General features: G+C 34.7%; 1 protein-coding gene across 1 annotated transcript in view; it reads left to right on the top strand.

Annotated features, from left to right (window-relative positions):
• CA1 (carbonic anhydrase 1) overlaps positions 1-21471 on the top strand; it is a 32788-nt gene extending 11317 nt beyond the window's left edge. The window contains exons 2-7 of the mRNA XM_057302953.2: positions 8281-8557; positions 9746-9864; positions 13203-13298; positions 14270-14332; positions 16975-17130; positions 18147-21471. Coding sequence (XP_057158936.1) covers positions 8281-8557; positions 9746-9864; positions 13203-13298; positions 14270-14332; positions 16975-17130; positions 18147-18263 — 828 coding nt within the window. The 3' untranslated portion in view covers positions 18264-21471. The remainder of the gene's footprint in view (positions 1-8280; positions 8558-9745; positions 9865-13202; positions 13299-14269; positions 14333-16974; positions 17131-18146) is intronic.
• Positions 21472-22320: the final 849 nt, after the last annotated feature.

Below are 22320 nucleotides of genomic sequence, written 5' to 3'. Positions count from 1 at the left end.
TATAGGATTTAGTTTAATCTACAGCAAACATGTATCTATGAAGCAAGTGTTTGAATTTCAGGCCACATGCAATATTTGAACTGTTTTGTTTTATATCATCATCTATTTGCCTGAGAGTTAAAATCAAACTCTTTTTTTTTGAGGCTTATGTTGATCATTTATATTTGTGCAGAATTTTATTATTTATTTATTTATTTTGAGACGGAGTTTCACTCTTGTTGCCCAGGCTGGCGTGCAGCAGTGCAGTCTCAGCTCACTGCAACCTCTGGCTCCCGGGTTCAAGCGATTCTCCTGCCTCAGCTTCCCGAGTAGCTAGGATTACAGGTGCCTACCATCACGCCTGGCTAATTTTTTGTATTTTAGTAGAGACAGGGTTTCATGATGTTGGCCAGGCTGGTCTCAAATTCCTGAACTCAGGTGATCCACCGGTCTCAGCTTCCCAAGGTGCTGGGATTACAGGCATGAGCCACCACGCCTGGCAGAATTTTATGCTTTATAAATCATTAATGCATGTTATTTTCTTTTTAGGTGAAAAATGTTACTTAATAGTGTCATTATCTGTTCTATAAGACTCATTAATTTCCCAAACAGTTATAGAAGATAAGATACAAATAGTATGTTCTCAATTTTAAAAATAAATACAGGGATAGTACTACTAACTTGCCCAAGTTATCCATTCATGCAGTAGAAGAGATTCCTAATTATTAGCATAAAAGTTCACTAGACATTCTCTGAATATCAGTGTGTCTTTCTAGCCAGTAATTTCAATAAGCATGACAGTCAGTGAGATACACTTAAAATTTAATATTTTCAAAAGCCTGAAATTGTAAGACATTGCGAATGTCTCTATGCTGTGTATTAAAATGATTACATATAAAGAGTTGACTTGATTGTTAATAAAAAACACCCATTAGCAGATTTAACAACTGTGTTAAAAATAAAATGTTCCAAGACAGGAAATAAAAGGTTGAAACTTTTCTTTAGTTACAGCAATAAAAGCCATAAAAGTGATGGATTTTTGAAATTTATATGTCAAAAGTTCAAACTATATTTGAAGAGTTAGATTTTGACACTTACAAAGTGTCAAAAATTTGACACTTACAAAGATCAGTGTTCTCATTCTCCCAGTAATGACTGACAGACACAGACGGGTCACTTCATTCCTCCCATTAATAGAACTGAGAGGGGAAAGGCTTTTTCCTTAATCCAAAAACAAACGAGTGTAGCAAAGCTCATTCACATGCCCAAATATCAATGTACCACGCAACCTGAGTTCAGATCAGTGCACTTGGGTAAGCATAGTCCCTGATAACATTCTGCTCTTCTACATCTTTAAAAATATACAATAGTTTAAATTTAAAATGACCATTTAATTATTCTCTCTATAAGTGTCTATTGAGCACCACTGTTTTCCAGGCATATTATAGATGAGGAGAACATGGTGGTGAAAAAAATGATCAAGGTTTTATCATATCATAGAGATGCCATTTTAGAGATGGTTATAGACATTAAGCAAGTAAATTAATTTCACAATACAAGCAAGATGTGACAAATGCTATGAAAGAAATAAGACAGAATGATATAATGGAGTGACTGGGAAAAGGAGGACATGTGAATTTGGAGTTCAGGAAAGTCATTTCTAAGCAGGAGATATTTGAGGCTATACAAAGGTCTGCGTACAGAGCAATCCGGACAGCAGGACAGCAAGCACAAAGGTCCTAAAATGGGAACAAGCTCGGTATGGATGGAGACAAATACAAACACTGGAAGGAATAAAGTTACCAATACAGCTTTGTTACAGGTGATGAGAAAGCCCAACTGAGAGAAAATGATAGCTGTGAAATCCAGATAACCCATCCTGCCACTTCAGTTGATTAATCAGAATTTCTAGTTGTCTCAATGCAGAAATGTCCAGGCTAATATCACCATTTTCCATGACCCACTTCTCCACTGGAAATAAGATTTATGTTGCCACCCTAAATGATACCATTTCTAGAGGGGCAGGGAATTTAGGAGGCAATGTGAGAGTCAGGCCAAATTTAATAGTCAACAATGACATTATTTTCACAATATATATTTCCTCATTTTAGGGAAAATATGAGTCCCAGGAAAGCCACTTATTGTTGTGGAACTCTAAGCATTGTAGAACAGCTATGGCTTTTTGGAATTTGGTCCTGCCAAGGTGTGGATTTTTCCTTTCAGTGGCATTTAGCAGATCTCGTCCATAACTAGGCACGGATGGCACTCTTTTTCACTTTTTGTTCCTTTTATAGCAGAGAGTTATTTTCTAAGTACAAATTTAAATTTGAAACTCACCATAATTTACTTGCTTCCAGAAGAGTTCATGTTTTTGATTTTAAAATATTAAAATAAAAATTAGATGAAAAGTATCAAAGGAACTAGAAGAACAAAAGTTAAAATAAGAAATACTAAGGCTCTTAAATATAATTTAAAACTGATTTAAATAGATACTTAAAAACACTGAAGAAATGCTTTTTTGAAAAACATTTTAGGGTACTAAAAAATATTTAGTACCCTAAATTTAGTACCATTTAATTTAGAAATTAATTGGTGTTAATAAATAAATGTAATAATCTAATATACATAATATATATGTATAAATTCAAATTATATTATATATTATATACTGTGTACAATATATAATTATATTATATACTGTATATAATATATAATTATATACAGTATATAATATATAATTATATTATATATAAATTTAAATTTTATATATATAAAATATAGAAGAGCAGAGTCTGTGTAGATTAAACTCCTTCTTGGTAGGCAAAAGTAACCCAAAGATCATCCTGGAAAAGTATACTGGGAGGAAGCTGTTGGTGAAAGTGAAGTGAATACAAAACTAAACATCTTGAATTTGGCATAGATTCAGCTGAGAGAAGCAAAATTTGTAAGCAGAAAAAGAAGGATAAAGGTAAATGGGAAGGGTGTTTGGACTTATAAAGGCTCATTAAACTTTATATCCTTTCTCTATATAATTTTCTGCCAGTACAATAACACACCCTGGGTACATAATAAAATAAAAGGTGATAATAGTTAGGGTCCAGTGTCATTCTGTGCCTAAAACTTTAAATAAATTACCATTCCATATGGATGTTAAAGCATTCATGTGACAAATCATCACATAATCGTGTAATGAAAGGGGGTTGCTGTTTTTCAAATTTGTCGATTAATAGAGTAGTTCAAGCTAAAGTTGCTTTTTACAAAGTATACAATATTAGGAGGCAAATTACCTGGCAGGGGGTAGCCTGCTCCTGTCACTCCATGAGCTTCTGGAGTGAAGTAAGCCCAAGGATGAAGCCTGACTCTTGGTCATCTTGAGCCAAACCAAGCTACATCACCTAATCCAATCCTCCAGAAAATAGAATCAACTGGAGGTCAGTGGACAATTGTTGACAGTGGAAGGCTAAGCAAATGTATTAGCTTTGGAATTACACAGATCTAGGTTTAAACCCTAGGCTTATGGGATATAAGCAGCCACTTGCAAGTTTTGTAACTCTGAGGAGGTGTCTTCACCTCTGTAAGCCTCAATATTTTTTTAATGTAAAACACAATTTTTTTCTTTTTCCAGAAACAGAGTATCACTATGTGGCCCAAGCTGGTCTGGACCTCCTAGGTGCAAGAGAACCTCCCACCTCAGCCTAAAACACAGATTTTAATGCCCAATTTTGTTATAATAAGAATTAAATAAGTTAATGTACGTAAAGTTTTTAGCACAGCAGTTGATCCCTATTGGGCCTTCAATAAACAGTACTTTGGAAAAAAAAAAAAGAATTCTCTTTTAAACAATATCTTCTTATGCTTACTAAAGCCATAGAATGGGAGCTTGGGCCTCTTCCCACTCTGTGGATGTTCATGACCACAGCCCACTCTGCATATGAGACAATGAACCATCACTAACTGCAAAGGAGCAAACAACGTGTCTCCAGTCAGCCTTAGTGAAAATTGCTCCTGATCCCTCTCTTCTTTCAGGGGTTGCAGCAGCTCAGACAATCCTTACCATGTGAAAGGAGGAATGACTGTCATGGCATGAAAAAAGCATCACTATGGTAGCTTATTTTTCCGGTTTTCTTTTCTTTGAACATGTTTAGAGCTTTGAACATGTAGAACTGGCCAGAGTCTGGCACATCCTAATCAGTTTTCTTTGCCATCCTGAAAAGTCCTGTGTACCTTCTCATCATTCAGTTGGCATCAGTTCTCATCTTGGTCCAGGCTTAACTTGCACTTAAAGAGTATTGTGAGCATAGGAGGGGAATTAGTGTGGCATTTGGTGGAGGTATAGTGAAGAAGGGAACTGGATTAGGAGGCCGAAGTCTCGGCTTCTTGGCTTGTTGCCAGTTGTGGCAAAGTACCCCAACATCTCTCAATTACAAATGCTAATTCTTACTATATAGCATTTGTATGTATGTGTGATGGTGAAATAAAATAATAAGAAAGGGGTTTATAAATTATATAGAGCTATTAAAAAATAAGACCTTTATTCTTGTAGACCTATTTGATGTATAAAATAAATATTGTGTTATATTTAACTTTAATATTAATAAAATCTTCTCCATTTATGAATTCCAATATTGCTCCAAAATGGACTTTATTCTTACCCTGTATATCTATAAAATGTATCATTATAAATAACATATATTACAAATGATTAGTAATTTAATTATCTGATTTTAAATTAACATTAAGATACTAGTTCAGATCAGCCTGTAAACACACAAATTATTCTCCTGATAAATTACTTTTGCCTATATTGCTTAGGTAACTAACAAAGGTAGAGTTGGAAATCTTGAGTGTACAAAGTATTTTTCATTTAGAAAATCTAAAGAATTACATATTATAATATTAAGCCATATCTTCTACTAACATGAGTGAAACAGGACTTGGCTTTATAAAATCTAGGATCTGATAATTCTCTTTTACAATATAAGAAAATTAAGCAATTGAAACTAACATAGCCCTTGTAGAATTTTTTACAACACCTTTTTTTTAGATATGTGTACTTCCTGATAAGCAGAGATGATGAAATAATGGCCTATTAAAAGCAAATAAGTTTCTATAAAAACGCCCAAGCAGGGATTTAAGGCATCTCCTGCATGCACAGTTGCAGTTAGTTATTCCAGATATTATTTTTGTTTTCAGAAAAAGAAAACTCGGTAGAAGATAATGGCAAGTCCAGACTGGGGATATGATGACAAAAATGGTAAGAGTTCTCCTGTTTATATAGATCAAAATGATAACTTGTTCCCATTTCCAACAGAAAAGATATTAAGCATTTAAAATAATTGTACAGCTATAGGTTAATTGTTGAACTGTCTGCTTTAAATAATTATACTATCTTTGCATGTATTCTTAGCATTGTCTTTTGGGGCATGGCTGACTACAAAATATGTTTGATATATATATACAGGCATACCTCAGAGATACTGAAGGTTCAGTTTCAGACACCTATCATTAAGCAAATATCACAAGAAAGCAAGTCACATAAAATTTGGAGTTTTCCAGGGCATTTACAAGTTATGTTTACACTATGCTGTTGTCTATTAAGTGTGCAATAGCATGTTTAAAAAATCTACATACCTTAATTAAAAATACTTTATTGCTAAAGTATGCTAGTGATCACCTGAGCCTTCAGAAGTATTAATTTTTTTTTCTTTGACACAGAGTCTCACTCTGTCACCCAGGCTAGAGTGCAATGGCATGATCTAGGCTCACTGCAATCTCTGCCTCCCAGGTTCAAGTGATTCTCCTGCCTCAGCCTCCCGAGTAGCTGGGACTACAGGTGCCCACCACCACCCCTAGCTAATTTTTTTGTATTTTTAGTAGAGATGGGGTTCCACCGTGTTAGCCAGGATGGTCTCGATCTCCTGACCTCATGATCTGCCCTCCTTGGCCTCCCAACGTGCTGGGATTACAGGCATGAGCCACTGCGCCCAGCCAAGTATTAATCTTTTTGATGGTGGAGGGTCTTGCCTCAGTGTGGATGACTGCTGACTGATCAGGATAGTGGTTGCTGAAGGTTGGAAAGGCTCAAAGTTATCCATGACTTTGGAATTAACTTCTTTCAAACTCCTGTTAATGTTGATAACTTGACCTTCTCCGATGAATTACAAAAGTTCATGCAGAATGGTGAATCCTTTCCAGACATCTTCCATTTCCTTTACTCAGATCCATCATAAAAAAAATTATTATCTATGGGAACTACAGCCTTACAAAGTGTATTCTTAAATAAGATTTGAAAGTTGAAATTACTCCTTGATCCATAGACTGCAGAATAGATGCTGTGTTAGCAGGCATGAGCATAACATCAATCTCCTTGTACATCTCCATCAGAGCTCCTGGGTGACCAGGTGCATTGTCAATGAGCAGTGATATTTTGAAAGGAATCTTCTTTTACTGAGGAGTAGAGCTCAACAGTGGGCTTGAAAATAGTCAGTAAACTAGGCTGTAAATAGATGTGCTGTCGTTCAGGCTTTGTTGTTCCTTTTATAGAGCACAGGCAGAGTAGATTGAGTATAATTCTTAAGGGTCCTAGGATTTTCAGAATGTTAAATGAGTGTTGGCTTCAACTTAAAGTCAACAGTTGCATTTGACCCTAACAAAAGAGTCAGGCTGTTTTTAAAACTTTGAAACCATGCATTGACTTCTCCTCTCTAGCTATGAAAGTCCTAGATGCTATCTTCTTCCAAAAGAAGGCTGTTTTGTCTGCTCTGAAAATCTGTTGTTTAGTGTAGTCACCTTCATTGGTTATCTTAGCTAGATCTTCTGTATAACTGTCCGCGGCTTCTGTATCAGCACTTGCCACATCACCTCACACTTTCATGTTATGGAGATGGCATCTTTCTTTAAATCTCATAAACCAACCTCCACTAGCTTCTAACTTTTCTTCTGCAGCTTCTTTGCCTTTCTCAGCCTTCACAGAATTAAAGAGAGCTATAGCCTTGCTCTCATTAGGATTTGGCTTAAGGGAATGTGGTTGTTGGTGTGATCTTCTATCCAGACTATGCAAACTTTCTCCATATCAGCAATAATGCTGCTTTGCTTTCTTATCATTTGTGTGTGCACTGCTGTAGCACCTTTAATTTTCTCCAAGAACTTTTCTTTTGCATTCACGGCTTGGCTAACTGGCACAAGAGGTCTAGTTTTTGGCCTGTCTCAACTTTTGACATGCCTTCTTCACTGAGCTTAATCATTTCTAGCTTTTGATTTAAAGTGAGAAACATGTGACTCTTCCTCTCACTGGAGTACTTACAGGTCATTGTAGGGTTATTAAACAGATTAATTTCAATATTCTTGTCTCAGGGAATAGGGAGACTTACAGAGAGGGAGATAGATGGGGAATAGCCAGTCAGTAAAGTAGTTAAAACACACAAAACATTTACAGATTAAGTTCATCATCTTACTTGGACATGGTTTATGGTGCCACAACACTATTATAATAGTAACATCAAAGATCTCCATGATAGATATATGAACAATTAAAAAGTTTAAAATATTGTGAGAATTACCAAAATGTGACACAGAGACGTGAAATAAACACATGCTGTTGAAAATATGCCCCTAATAAGCTTGCTTGATGCAAGGTTGCTACAAATCTTCAGTTTGTAAAAAATGCAATATCTGCAAAGAACAATAAAGTGAAGTGCAATAAAATGAGTTAAGCTTGTATTAGAAATCTATTGCTAATAATAAAATATGTATGGTCTGATTCTATAGACTATGAGTATAGATCTATATTAGTAGTATTGACAAATACACTATTTTATAGTACAATATAGAAAAGGGGCCGGGTGCAGTGGCTCATGCTTGTAATCCCAGCACTTTGGGTAACCGAGGCAGGTGGATCACTTGAAGTCAGAAGTTCGAGACAAGCCTGGACAACATGATGAAACCCCATCTCTACTAAAAATACAAAAAAATTGGCCAGGCATGGTGGCATGCTCCTGTAATCCCAGCTACTTGGGAAGCTCACGCATGAGTATCGCTTGAGCTTGGGAGGCAGAGGTTGCAGTGAGCCGAGAGCGCATCACTGCACTCCAGCCTGGGTGACAGAGCAAGACTCTGTCAAAAAAAAAAAAGAAAGAGAGAGAGAGAAAGAAAGAAGGAAAGAAAGAAAGAAGGAAAGAAAGAAAGAAGGAAAGAAAGAAAGAAAGAAAGAAAGAAAGAAAAGGGACATTTTCAAACACAGAATTTCTATTAATCTTAAGAGAATATCATTTAATACACTTAAATAAACCCTAATCTAATAAGCAAACAGGTAACTATACTCCTAAAACTTGGAATCAAGCATTTGATAAGGCATTGATTTTACACGTGTTTGTCCTGGTAGGTCCTGAACAATGGAGCAAGCTGTATCCCATTGCCAATGGAAATAACCAGTCCCCTGTTGATATTAAAACCAGTGAAACCAAACATGACACCTCTCTGAAACCTATTAGTGTCTCCTACAACCCAGCCACAGCCAAAGAAATTATCAATGTGGGACATTCCTTCCATGTAAATTTTGAGGACAACGATAACCGATCAGGTGAGCTGAAAGACCCTTCTGATATTTTTTTCTTACAGTCTACTGGGAAAATTTAAAAAATAGTGCTCGAGAAATATGACACCCATTCTAAGTCTTTTGTGCTTGTGTGCAGCATTGCTGTAATCTAGTGAGGCATCTTGGACTTCTGGAAAACGCCCAGGTGGTAAAGACAATTTTTGGAACTCCCAGCTCTCTATTTTCAGTCTTGCTTCTCAAAGTCACCATCACGTCTCTTCTCGTCATTCCAGTATCTGTATGCTCACTTCACTGTCTCTGAATAAACAGCATTTATCCACAAAGGTCTAGTGAACCAGTCATTACAAATATAACAACTAAAAAGAAAAATATTTTCTAATTAGGATGAGTATGAATGAGCACAGTAGAAAAGAAAAACAAAGCAGTGACTGAATTATCCTTATACTCCAGAATCTAGAACAAATTTTGCTACGGAGTTAGCTTTTCATGAAGGTTTATTGAATATTTTATTAAATGACAATTCCATAAAATAGTTCTACTGATTTAAAATGCTAAATTTGTTTATGAGTTTCTGAGGCCTAAATTTTAGGCACCTTGGGACTATGTCCATTATTAATATTAGATTAGGTCTGGTATTATATGCATTTAACTAATATTATCATTGGATAGGCTCTCCAAACAAAGTTTTATAAGTGCCCCACTGCCCCACTGGTACTCTCTCTTGGTCCCTGGCCAGGGATTCTCAACAAAGCTGTCAAGATATACTGTTGTGTCTTCATCAGTTACACAGTAGGTGATGAATGGTTCATTACTCAAAATAAACTACTAAAGATTTTTGATGCATACTGTCTTTGTTGAAAGAATGAAGGAATAAGCTTGCAAATTAAAGGAGATTCAAGGACAGCCCTGTAATGATATAATTCACTCACATTGCAATATGCTTTCTAGGAGTTAGAAATAGGTAAAATTGTAGCTCGTGTGGCTGGGAAATGTGTATAATTCATGGAATATCTCATCAATGCCACAGTCAGGGGTGCACCATACTTATGACTGTCATCCTCGTGGATGTGGGGGAAAACAAGATGAAAGTTTAGGCACTAATGTTTGTTTTCACTTCTACTCAACACAATTTAGTGTTGGTTTATATTAAATGCAAAGATAAGCTAGAGTTTGTGTAGCATCGGGCTAACAATCGGTTCCCTTTTCTTCCAGTGCTGAAAGGTGGTCCTTTCTCTGACAGCTACAGGCTCTTTCAGTTCCATTTTCACTGGGGCAGTACAAATGAGCATGGTTCAGAACATACAGTGGATGGAGTCAAATATTCTGCCGAGGTAATGTAATTTAGTAAGTGAGAGATAATTACCCTGAGAGTACTCCCAGAAGCAGCTTCTCCCTTCTCTTCTAAGACAACATCATAATGACTCCAAAGGAATGGGTATTCCAGTAAGGAACTCCCAGTTTCCATTAAAATCAAGCACAGACACATAATGTTTGGCAAGAGAGGGAAATTTTCATGTGGAAAGAGGCAGCTAAACTCCTGAGCCCAAGATTCACCTTTCCCTGAGAATGCCTCAAAAACTGTTACCTTGATATCAAAGCTAGCTTCAAAGGATGACACTGCTCCTCCTTTAAAGCTGTAACCCCAAATGGAACACACCATCATTTCCTCTTTATTTAAATGTTCAAGTTTGGATACACCAGCAGTATCGTTGTGGCCAAGCCAGGACAATTCAATGAGACTCTACTAAGAGCTCAAATTTAACCATAGCAATGGTCACAGAACAGCATACACCTAGATGAGGGTCTAACCTTCCCTGGCTCTTAACCTGCTCTCACATGGAAGTTTGCGACTTATTTCAGGACATTATTATCTGTATATCCAAAGAAAAATGGAGACATGTACACCAAACTGTCAACAGAGGGTCTGAGAGATTAAAATGTGAGAAATTTTGCTCTTTACTTTAGGTGTATGAATTATATAATACATGTGTACCCATATATGCAGGTTGACTTTTTAATTTTACTTTCATCAAATGAATTCTACAATATATATAATTTTGCAACCTGCTTTTTTTCTATTTACCCATTTATCATGACAATTTTTAAAAATCAGAAGATTGAATTCCACCTTTTTTACTGTCTGCATAGTATTTCATTTGGGTGAACGCATCAGAATTTATTTAACTGCCTTCTATTGATGAACAATCACAACATATGATTTTTGTTATATTGGTTTCTTTTGCTTTTATTAAAAAATGCTTCAGTGAATATATCTGTACATATATCTTGTGCACTAGTGAAAGTAATTATGTAGGATAGATTTTTCCAGGGCAGACTGCTACGTTACAAAGTATATGTATCTTCTATTCTGATAGAATATCAGCGGATTGTATACGAATAAAACTTGCTTTACCTTGTGTTGTAAAGCACGACTAACACCTTTCAATGCTGCAGAAATCTGTTAATTGGGTTTTCCCCTCCGTAAAATTGAAGGTAGATTAAAATTAAATGGACTAAGAGCCTAAATTAGTATTATCTTTTTGGAAGGATAGTTGGTAGTATCCAAGAAAACTAAATTAGTGACTCTCTCATCTAAATTGAGAAAAATCAATATAATCCATGCTAGATATGAGAGACACTTAGCCACAAAGTTTGGCATATGATTAAATTCAGTTCAATAAACCTTCTTGAGATACCTATAAGACAATAGGTTTGAGAGGCAGTGCAGCCTGTTGCTTAAGAATGCAAGTACCCAGCTGACTGCCAGAGTTTGAATCAAAGCTCGATCACTTACTAGCTGTACAACTTCAAACAAATCACTCTACGCTCCAATATTCCTATATAGAGAATCTAGATAATATAGCATTAGTATCTATCTTAATAATTGTTGACAGCATGAAAAGAGTCAACCCATACAGAGCACACTTAGACCAGCACCTTTCATGTTGCATGTGCTGAATAATGTTACTTAACATTTCCGTAGAGACACAAGCAAACATTTTTCAAGCAGGGAAGTATAGGCATAAATTGTTGTGATTAAATAAATATAGCAGTAAATGGCAGTATGACTATTCACAAAGAAGCATAGGAATACAGATGTAAGAATAATTAATTACAAGTAGGGACAGAATCTACACTGGCATGGTCAGAGGAAATTGCAATAAGTGATCCCTCTTAATATACTGTCTTAATTATTCTTTTTTCATTCAACAAATATTCATTGAACACCTACAATATGCCAGATACTGTCCTCATTTTTTTTTGTCGTTATTTATTTATTTATTTTTGAGAAAGAGTCTTGCTCTGTTGCCCAGGCTGGAGTCCAGAGGCGCGATCTCGGCTTACTGCAACCTCCTCCTCTCAGGTTCAAGTGATTCTCCTGCCCTGGCCTCCTGAGTAGCTGGGATTACAGGCATGTGCCACCACACCCGGCTAATTTTGTATTTTTAGTAGAGATGGAGTTTTACCACGTTGGTCAGGCTGATCTCGAACTCCTGACCTCGTGATCCGCCCACCTCGGCCTCCCAAAGTGCTGGAATTACAGGCGTGAGATACTGTTTTTAAAAAGTACTTGCTATCAGAACTTGCATTTGATAGGGAAAATAAAAATTTCAGGGGAAGGAAGGCAGGAAAGAAGGGAGGGAGGGAGGAAGGAAGGGAGGGAGGAAGGAAGGGAGGGATGGAGGGAGGGAGGGATGGAGGAAGGGAGGGAGGAGAATAGGAAGAAGAGAGATTAAATAAGTGATATGGATGAACTGTTTTGATTTGTGGTGGTTACTTTATATTGGATGATCAGGAAAGAATTATTTAAGGAGGGGCATTTGAGTTCAACCCTAATTCAAGACAAAAGTCTGCCATTTGAAGATCAAGGGGAAGGAAATTCCAGAGAAAATTAGAAGCTAATGCAAAGGCTCAAAGTTGTGAACATGTGACGAAGTATAATCTGTAAGATGTGAATGTTGATAGGTGGGGAAATGAGAAATGAATGATAATTGTTGTACTTATTGATTGAGCACTTAAAAACCTTATCCTAAGAAGGTAAAATTAAGCAGGTTTGGCAAGAAGGAAATCTAGAGTTCTATTTTGGCCAGATTAAGTCTGAAACATCTATTAGACATCCATGTAGAGATATCAAGAATATATCAAGAATACATATATACATACTTGGATGTACAAATCTAGAGTTTGCAGAGACATTAAGCTGGAGATATTTATTTGAGAGGTGTTTGGAAAGGGCACAAATGTGCCTGAAAGAATCTGTTCTTGGCCAAGACTCCCAGGTACTCCAGGAACCCTTTCTCATAAATTTACTATGAAGTACCTCATGTGAGAGAAAATTACTTCAATTATTTTCCCAAAAACTAGTTAGTCATATTTCCTGATCTTTTCATAACAAAGAGAGATACATTTAAAGAGTAATATTAAATAACAATATCGTAGGAAAGGACATTTTGCTTACTGGTTCCAGGTTTTGTAATCTCTACCTGGCACACAGATAACCCTTCCTACGAATGAGAATGTAACTCTTCTAATCCACTGGATAAAGGTTCACATAAGTTTTATGTATCTAAGCCAAGATACATCATCATATGGTAACAAGTTAACTTATAACTTATCTTTTTTCATCACACTGGTATAAATAATTAATTAACCATAGTATCATTTTTAGCTTCACATAGCTCACTGGAATTCTGCAAAGTACTCCAACCTTGCTGAAGCTGCCTCAAAGGCTGATGGTTTGGCAGTTATTGGTGTTTTGATGAAGGTGAGTTACAGATAATTACACAGCTCTGCTTCCACTGTCTTACCAATTAGACCTCAAAATAGAAGGAAATAAGGCAACATATATTTTAGAATTTCTTATTTTAAAGTTTCCATTTAATCGATGACTACAGGTGAACAAATAGTTCCCTAGTATTTTATTGCTTGGGTTTATCTCTGCTTTTCCCTCTTAAAGAGAGAAATGAGTTTCAGGTGGAGGTGAGATAGAAATGTGTTCATAGGGAAAAAGGAATTTCTATTTTCCAGCTCTTCCAAATTCCTTTTCCTCTAAACTTCCTACATCATAGATTCTGAAATTTATTAACTTAATATCTCATCAGGAAAGAAATATTATTAAATATTAATAAGGAAACCTGAAATCATAGATTCAGAAATTTATCAATTTAATATCTCATTAGGAAAGAAATAGTAAGAGAATTTTTTCTTACAAAGAACATTCAATTGATTTTTTAAATGGGAGATGTTGCTCAAATCCTCTATAGAAGAATCCCTGAAAAGTTCTACGAAAAAGTTATTATTAAATTGGGTATGCCCGGGTAACCAAGTAACTCTTGAAATTATAGCACTTCTACTTAACCTTTACTGAGCACTTACAATATGCCAAATACTGTAGTAATGAAAACAAATATAACAGACCAAAATAAGAGATTTGTTTTTGTGTCAGTTTTGATAAATTACTAGATTTTGCCCTGTATAACTTTGAACATATTGCCAATAATTAAGTTTAAATCAAGCTTTTTGTTTGCTACTTTATCTGTAAGTACATATTATAAACAATTTATAGAGTACAAAGACCCTCAAAGACATACAGCTTGAAAAATTTCCCCTTCTAAAGCAGAGAGAAAATACCTTACCTCTTGTCAGTTGTTAATTGAAAAAAAATTCAAAATTTAGCTAAGCAGTGTTCGATTGATAATAATCTTTATCTCATACTTTATTTTCTTAAATCTCCAGGTTGGTGAGGCCAACCCAAAGCTGCAGAAAGTACTTGATGCCCTCCAAGCAATTAAAACCAAGGTAAACACACTAAATAAGTAGTTTAAATCAGAGAACAAGAATTTACAGATCTATGGAAATCATTTAAGGAAGTATTAAAACTGGGGAGTAGGAAGGCCATAGTAAAAGCTACCAACTGAAAATCAAGGTGCTACTTCAATACTGCCTACCTCTGAGAAAGTCTCTAATGCAGGGAATTGTTTTGGTTTTCTGTTTTTCATAGTTATGGTTTATTTATTTCAGCAGAATATGGCCTGTAGAAAACCAGATTACATAGCCATTTAAATTTGCTTGAAAAACTATATCTAACAAAATTGTGATTTTCCATTTGATAAATAAAGATATCTCTAGTTTTTTAGCAGTAGAAAAATTCAGAAGTAAAGGGCATTCTTTTGAGATATGGTTGATATACAATCTTTGATAACCATAACTCTTGCCAACTCAAAAAAATATTGATTTTTTGATATACACAAACTTAGCTTTATTGTTTTAAAGGTAAGCAGTTAAACCATAAATCAGAGATTTGTCATGTTTTGCAGCATGGAGAACTGTCATATATTTGTGTAAAATAAATCTGATTTATGCTGATTCCAGAAAAGATTAAACTTAAATGATTGTCTTACAAAGTATAAATGACAGAAGATAAAAAATAAGCCCTCAACTCAAGAGTTATCAAAAAAATATGAAAAGAAAATATAAGGAAATAATTAGTGAAGATAAAAGCAGAAAAGAATAAAATAAGAAAGAAAAATGATGGCCGGGTGTGGTGGCTCATGCCTGTAATCACTGCACTTTGGGAGGCCGAGGCAGGTAGATTGCTTGAGGTCAGGAGTTCAAGACCAGCCTGGCCAACATAGTGAAATCCCATCTCTACTAAAAATACAAAAAATTAGCTGGGCGTGGTGGCACACACATGTAGTCCTAGCTAATCAAGAGATTGAGCCAGGAGAATCGCTTGAACCCAGGAGGTGGAGGTTGCAGTGAGCTGAGATTGTGCCACTGCACTCCAGCCTGGGTAACAGAGTGAGACTCCATCTTAAATAAATAAATAAATAAATTTTGAAAAGAAAAATGATGGCTAAGTAAGGGGTAAAATTTTATCAATAAATTGAAAAGTTGATTCTTTGGAAGAACAACAAAAAAGTCAGACTTTGGGGAAGCTGGATAAAGAGAAAAAAAGCCGTACATATAAAACATTATTAGAAATAAATAGGTTGTGACTAAAGATATAGAAGAAAATTTTAAGAGACAAAATTTTTTATAACATTATGCCAGTAAATTTGAAAATTTAGATAAAATGGATAATTTTCCAAGAAAATGGGAAGTAAGGGAATTGACTCAAAAGGAGTTAGAATACCTAAATAGACTGAGAACCTAAAAGTAAATTTAAACAATAGTCAAAATGTATCTATTAAACAAAAAGACTAGGCCCAGACCACTTCATGGAAAAGGGTTACTCAACTTTTAAGAAACAATCATGCCAGTGTTAACTAAAGTGCCCAGATGAAGGAACAGACAGAAAACTTCCCATCAATTTAATGGAATCTGATACCAAAACCGGGTGTTAAAACTACAAAACAGACAAACAAAACAAAAAACATAGGATAAACTTTCTTAGGAATATAGCTAAAGGAAATCCTAAAATTTATTATAACAAATCAAATTCAACAGTGTTTTAAAAGAGTAGTTTCTGAACTAGTAGAGTTTATCCCAAAAATACAAGAATGACTCAATATTAGAAAATCTTAAATTCATTCATTATATTAACTAGTTAAAGATGAAGAAAACCTCATGATCAACTTGTTAAATGCTTAAAATCATTTGATAAAAGTTAATGCCCTTTCTTTAGGATGAAACAAAATGAAAGAAAACTGTCTGAAAACTTATTGAATTTGATAAAGAATTTACCTAGAAACTTGTATCAACATTTAACTTCATAGTGAAACACTTGAAGCATTTTCATTTCAATCAGGGACAAGACAAAAGTGCCACTGTGATCATCACAATTGAAAATTATAATAAGGGTCCTAGTCAGTGCAACAAAATAATGAAAGAGTACATATTATGATAGATATTGAAAGAGCAAAAACAAAACTATCATTATGTGCAGTTGATATCATCACTAACATCCACCTGAAAACTCCAGAAGAATCATCTAAAATACAGAATGCATAAAAGATTAGCATACAAATATCAGTATATTTCCTACACACCAGTAATAATCAGAAAAGACGATAGGAATAAATAGAATAAAACTAAAACAACCAATATGCATGTCAATAAAGATTTTTGCCATTGAAATAGAATCTGGCATCATTCCTAGAGAAAAAATAAAAGCTTTATACTAGAAATTAAATATGTTTTAAAGATTTAGATTGTAAAAAAGATTTTTGAATCTTTGCTTATCTGCAACCAAATGAAGAAGGAAGACGTCTTGGTCAAAAACTTACATATAACACATTTTTCATCTTTTTTTCTTCTGTTGATATTATTGTTTATATCCACAAACACACCAGTCATGAAATACTAAATAGTAGAAAAATCAATGACTCTTAGCTAAAATCTCTAAATAATGTATAACAAGATAATATAGCATATATATGTCACATATATTCATATAAGTATTTTATGTCATGCTGTAATGATGTATTCTTTTCTTCCAGGGCAAACGAGCCCCATTCACAAATTTTGACCCCTCTACTCTCCTTCCTTCATCCCTGGATTTCTGGACCTACCCTGGCTCTCTGACTCATCCTCCTCTTTATGAGAGTGTAACTTGGATCATCTGTAAGGAGAGCATCAGTGTCAGCTCAGAGCAGGTAGAGTTGTGAATGAATGGGAACTGGGAATGCGTAGCAGGAATATTACTTTAATTGATAGTATCAGTGAGAGAGATTATTATTTCAGTCAGCTTTGTGAGAAGTTCATTTTTCCTCCCAACTTAAAAATATTAATTTGGGGACATAGGTTTATTAAACTATCCAAAAATGCATTATAATACTTTTTTTTTGCCTTTATGCAGAAAAAAAAAAATGACTCCCGCCACTCTTTCCTCCTTAATAAGGAAAAGTCCAACCTTGTTAAATATCTTATTAAGCATTTCAGAAATAAAGGAAAAACTGTGACTGGACATTTCAACAAGACTTTGGGGAACTGTGGCTCCCAGCTGGCATACCTTGATAGTTGGCAAAATATTTTTGTTCCTTTTGTGGAGCTTAAACTTTTAAATATTCAACAAAATATCTCATTAACTGTTGTTAATAATGGTGATTATAGTAAGTATCATTCATTGCTCTACCACGTTTATTACGTGCCTTACATATGTTTTATTAGCCAATTCTCATAACAAACCTACAGGACAAGCATTGTAGCCTGTTGCTAACTGACATTTATTGAGCACATGCTATGTATCAAGTATCATTCTAAGGACTTTGCATGTATTAACCCATTTAATCTTCACAACAACACAGTGAAGTAAGTACTATATGGAAACTAAGGTACTAAGCTAATAAGTCGCTCGCCCAACGTACCCCAGCTGAAATTAAAAAGTTGATACTTTAACCCAGTCATCAATAATTAAATCAATAATTAAAGCAAATAATTAAATTTGCTGTATTTAATTGATTTAATTAAATAATTAAATCAATAATTAAAGCAAAATGCCTGGTTCAAAGGAATGAATGTAAAGGATTTGGGGCTTTCTCTCCTCCTATTAGTGATATTACTGCAATTTCTAACTCAGTTTTCTAAATATCAGTGCGTTAGTAATCCTGTAAATAAAACGCTTTATGTAACTTTAAAAACTTTTTATTTTTAAAATATTTTATCCTTCTAGCTGGCACAATTCCGCAGCCTTCTATCAAATGTTGAAGGTGATAACGCTGTCCCCATGCAGCACAACAACCGCCCAACCCAACCTCTGAAGGGCAGAACAGTGAGAGCTTCATTTTGATGAGTCTGAGAAGAAACTTGTCCTTCCTCAAGAACACAGCCCTGCTTCTGACATAATCCAGTAAAATAATAATTTTTAAGAAATAAATTTATTTCAATATTAGCAAGACAGCATGCCTTCAAATCAATCTGTAAAACTAAGAAACTTAAATTTTAGTTCTTACTGCTTAATTCAAATAATAATTAGTAAGCTAGCAAATAGTAATCTGTAAGCATAAGCTTATGCTTAAATTCAAGTTTAGTTTGAGGAATTCTTTAAAATTACAACTAAGTGATTTGTATGTCTATTGTTTTCAGTTTATTTGAACCAATAAAATAATTTTATCTCTTTCTTTCTGTTGTGCATTCAGTTTCTAAAACCATTAAGTTTCTACTCCATTTACATTCAAAAATCTTAAATACTTTACTTGCAAGAGTATTTTGCTTCAAATACAACAACCTAAGAGCAGCTGGAGATGAAATATTGGGAAATTCATTTGCTTACTCCTGAAGACAAAAATATAGCTGAGATGACCACTGGATTTAATATCATTATGCTGGCCCAACATTGCTACCATTTGTGTTGTCTGTGATCAAAATGATTATCTTTTATATAGGAAGATGATGCTTCTGGATATTGCTTTCACTTCTTCTCCCCACGTTAGCAAGGACAATGCTTCTCTGCCATTATTACAACTAGTTAGTTTGCATGGAGAATCTTTACTTTAAAATTGGAAGAAAAGTCACAAGTGAATGGTTTATAACAATGCTAAAGAAGTCATTCTTGCTTAGAATCATATAGAAACATCATGCAATCTTTTAGTCAGATGTGCGCTTCACCTTATGTTATTTTTATCTTTAATTGACAACACAATAATTGTACATGTTTATGGAGTACAGTGTGGTGTTTTTTGTTTGTTTGTTTGTTTTTTGAGACAAGGTCTCACTCTGCCAGTCAGGGTGGAGTGCGATGGTGTGATCATAGCTCACTGCAGCCTCAAACCCCTCGGCTCAAGGTATCCTCCCACCTCAGCCTCTTGAGTAACTGGGACTATAGATGCATGTCACCATGCCAGCCTAATTTTTAAATTTTTTTTTGTAGAGACATGGTCTCTCTATGTTGCCCAGGCTAGCAGTGTGATATTTTGATTCATGTATACACTGTGTAATGATCAAATCAGGGTAATTAGCATATCCATTACCTTAAACATTTATCATTTCTTTGTGTTGAGAATATTCAAAATCCTTTCCTCTAGCTATTTAAAAATATACAATAAATTATTGTTCATTATAGTCACCCTATTATGCTGTAAAACACTAGAACTTATTCCTCCTATTTTGCCGAAGCCATATCTACATCCAGAATTCTATGAATCCTGTGTCCAGTGTTTAATCTTGTGATTTACTTTAGTTATCTCATTTGAAGTAGTAAAGACCAAGCCTAATTGTTCATTTCTGTAAGTTTTAGTAAAATTACTTAAAAAACATTAAGCAGATTCTTCACTGCTCTAATAAGCCTTTCTGCAAAGGCTGTGTTTGTTTTACACCTAAAAACCATACTAAGAGACTTGAAATATTTGACTTGGGTCCTAGAATTTAGGTGAATCCTCTTTATTAAAATGTAATTTGTTTTTATTTTATTTTTAATCAAAATTAATTTGTTTTTCTACACAAAGTTGGGAAATTTAGAATTTATTAATTGAAAAAATAAATACAAATATAATGGAGTCGAGTAACACATTAGCTCTGCCCCCATGTGTAATCTCTAAATATAAAATACTTTATTTGCAAAGGAATCCAACTGTGTATGATACTCTATATTTGCCAAATATTGAGAAAGCCTGCAACACTTATACCTGGCCTAGGATCCTATTACTTCACATGAGTTGTATTGATAGGATTTTAATTATAAAGTGATCAAAGGCTCTCAAAAGGTGGGAGCCAAAGAAAGAGGGATATGAGCTTAAGTTGAGAAATACATTTGCAAAAGATGTTCATTTGAAAACATTTTCTGAAAAGAAATTAAACAATTTAGAAATAAGTTTCACAGGAAGGATCTGAAAAACACTTGACCTGATGGTCCATATATTTTTTAAGAAGGTTAAAATGGATTCCAGCATTTAGATATAAGTCTGTAAGTCTTATTATGGACAGGGCAAAGATGTGACAAAAAAATACATGATGACCATCAAACATTATCCCTAAGGCAAATGCCAAATGGGGAGCATGTTTCCCCTTACTGCCTCTGCCAGAATTTCATATATTTGGCAGAACTCATGAGATTCATTATGAATTTCTCTGAAGTAGCCAATAAAAACAGCTGTTGAGAGGAGGTGTGTAAACTAGGCATTGGATCATCTGAGAGTGTAACTCATATGTGTCACTGACTCACCCTCCTCTTGTATGTCCTCATCCTTTGTCAACTTACATAAAGAATTTAAACATCCTGCAAGGATTCTCTGGCTTTTCCATGATGTTTGGCAGCTGACCTTCTTTATGCCACATCTATTGGCATCTAGAATGATAAGCCAGCTGGTGAGGCCCAGCGTGGGCTCAAGGATAAAGAGTACTCTTACTCCATGCTATTTTCTGCCTTTTCACTTGCCCTTCAGAAACACCCTGCTGTACCGTTATCACTATGGCACCCTTCTGCTGAATTGTGAGTCCAGGTAGACCAAAATATTTTCTGCATTGTTCATTTATGTAAGGTTTAGCAAAATGACTCAAAATACATTAAATTCATCATAATAGGAATTAGGGCAAAGGAAAGAAAGAAAAAGAAATATCTTCATTAAATTTAATTTCCTTACATGACTCAAAAGAGCAGATATCTATTTATTATAACTCTAGGAACTCCCTATCCGTGGTCCTTCTCTGTTCTGTGGTGGCAGATTCCTACCAATATGTGATTAAAGCCATGAAACTTCTCTCCCTTACCAAAAATGTTACATAATCAAATATAGCCAAAATTTTGCACTGAGTCTTAGAATGTTTAGAAACTCAGCCTTTTGCTTCCTTCCCCATCACAAAGTCATTCCTGGACCTCAGGAAAAGATCCCTGCTCTAAACTATTTAAAAAGTTAAAAATGGACTCCAAGTCTCTCTTGATCTTGCATCCTAGTATAATATTTATTTTTGCTTTTCTTCCTCATCCTTTATAACACATACCTACAAATGGTATGACAGTATATTTCTGGTATCATTCATGAATTATCTTTTTTTCCTTTCTCCTCTAAAAATATTACTTTGGGTTGATATAAGGTTTCATTGCAGAAGAGATATAAAAAGATTTTTTTTAAAAAGAGAACTCAAACCTTAGTGAATTGTTTATTAGTGGGTAATAAAAGATTACAAATGAGAATAAAAGGGCATAGAAGAGAAAGTTTGTTTGAGGAAGATATCATTGGATAAATAAAGGGCCAAAATCATTTTAAAAGCCATCAATATTCTCTGCATCCAAGACCATGAAAGCATAAGGAAATACTTATTTTATAAGCATTATCTTCTTGATTATCTGTAAACCCCAAATGTTTATTTACTCATTGATCTTCTGAGACACTGCACAGATTTTCTTATTACTCTTAATAGATTTACCAGTTTTTAATTTCAGTAGATACACATAGAGATAGGCAGACAGACAGACATAGATACTGTATAAATGAGTATATCTACTTTGGCAAAATGGAACTATGGATATAGGTATTTAACCAATTAACAAAAGGTAGCTGATTTTGTGTTCCTAGACTAAAAGCTAAGGAAAATAATGAATAGAATAAAAAGTATTTTAACAGAAGTATAACATGCTTGAAATAAATGTGGAGAAGTAGCCATAGGATTCTTGTACAAAAAATCTTGCTTTCAATAAAGAAGTAAGTTATAAAGAGTAAACTTAGAGTCTTAAAAATATGCACACACTCTCACCATGTACCAAAACAGTGAACTGGTGAACAAAGGGGTTGTGTTTGAAGACTTTAGAATGCTCAGATCACAAGTGCATTTACTAGATGTTGCGGGAAGTCAGGGACCCCAAATGGAGGGACCAGCTGGAGCCATGGCAGAGGAACATAAATTGTGAGGAT

Source organism: Pan paniscus, chromosome 7, assembly GCF_029289425.2.
Source record: "Pan paniscus chromosome 7, NHGRI_mPanPan1-v2.0_pri, whole genome shotgun sequence".
In the NCBI taxonomy this organism is placed as follows: domain Eukaryota; kingdom Metazoa; phylum Chordata; class Mammalia; order Primates; family Hominidae; genus Pan; species Pan paniscus.
This window is presented reverse-complemented; position numbering and strand designations above follow the sequence as displayed.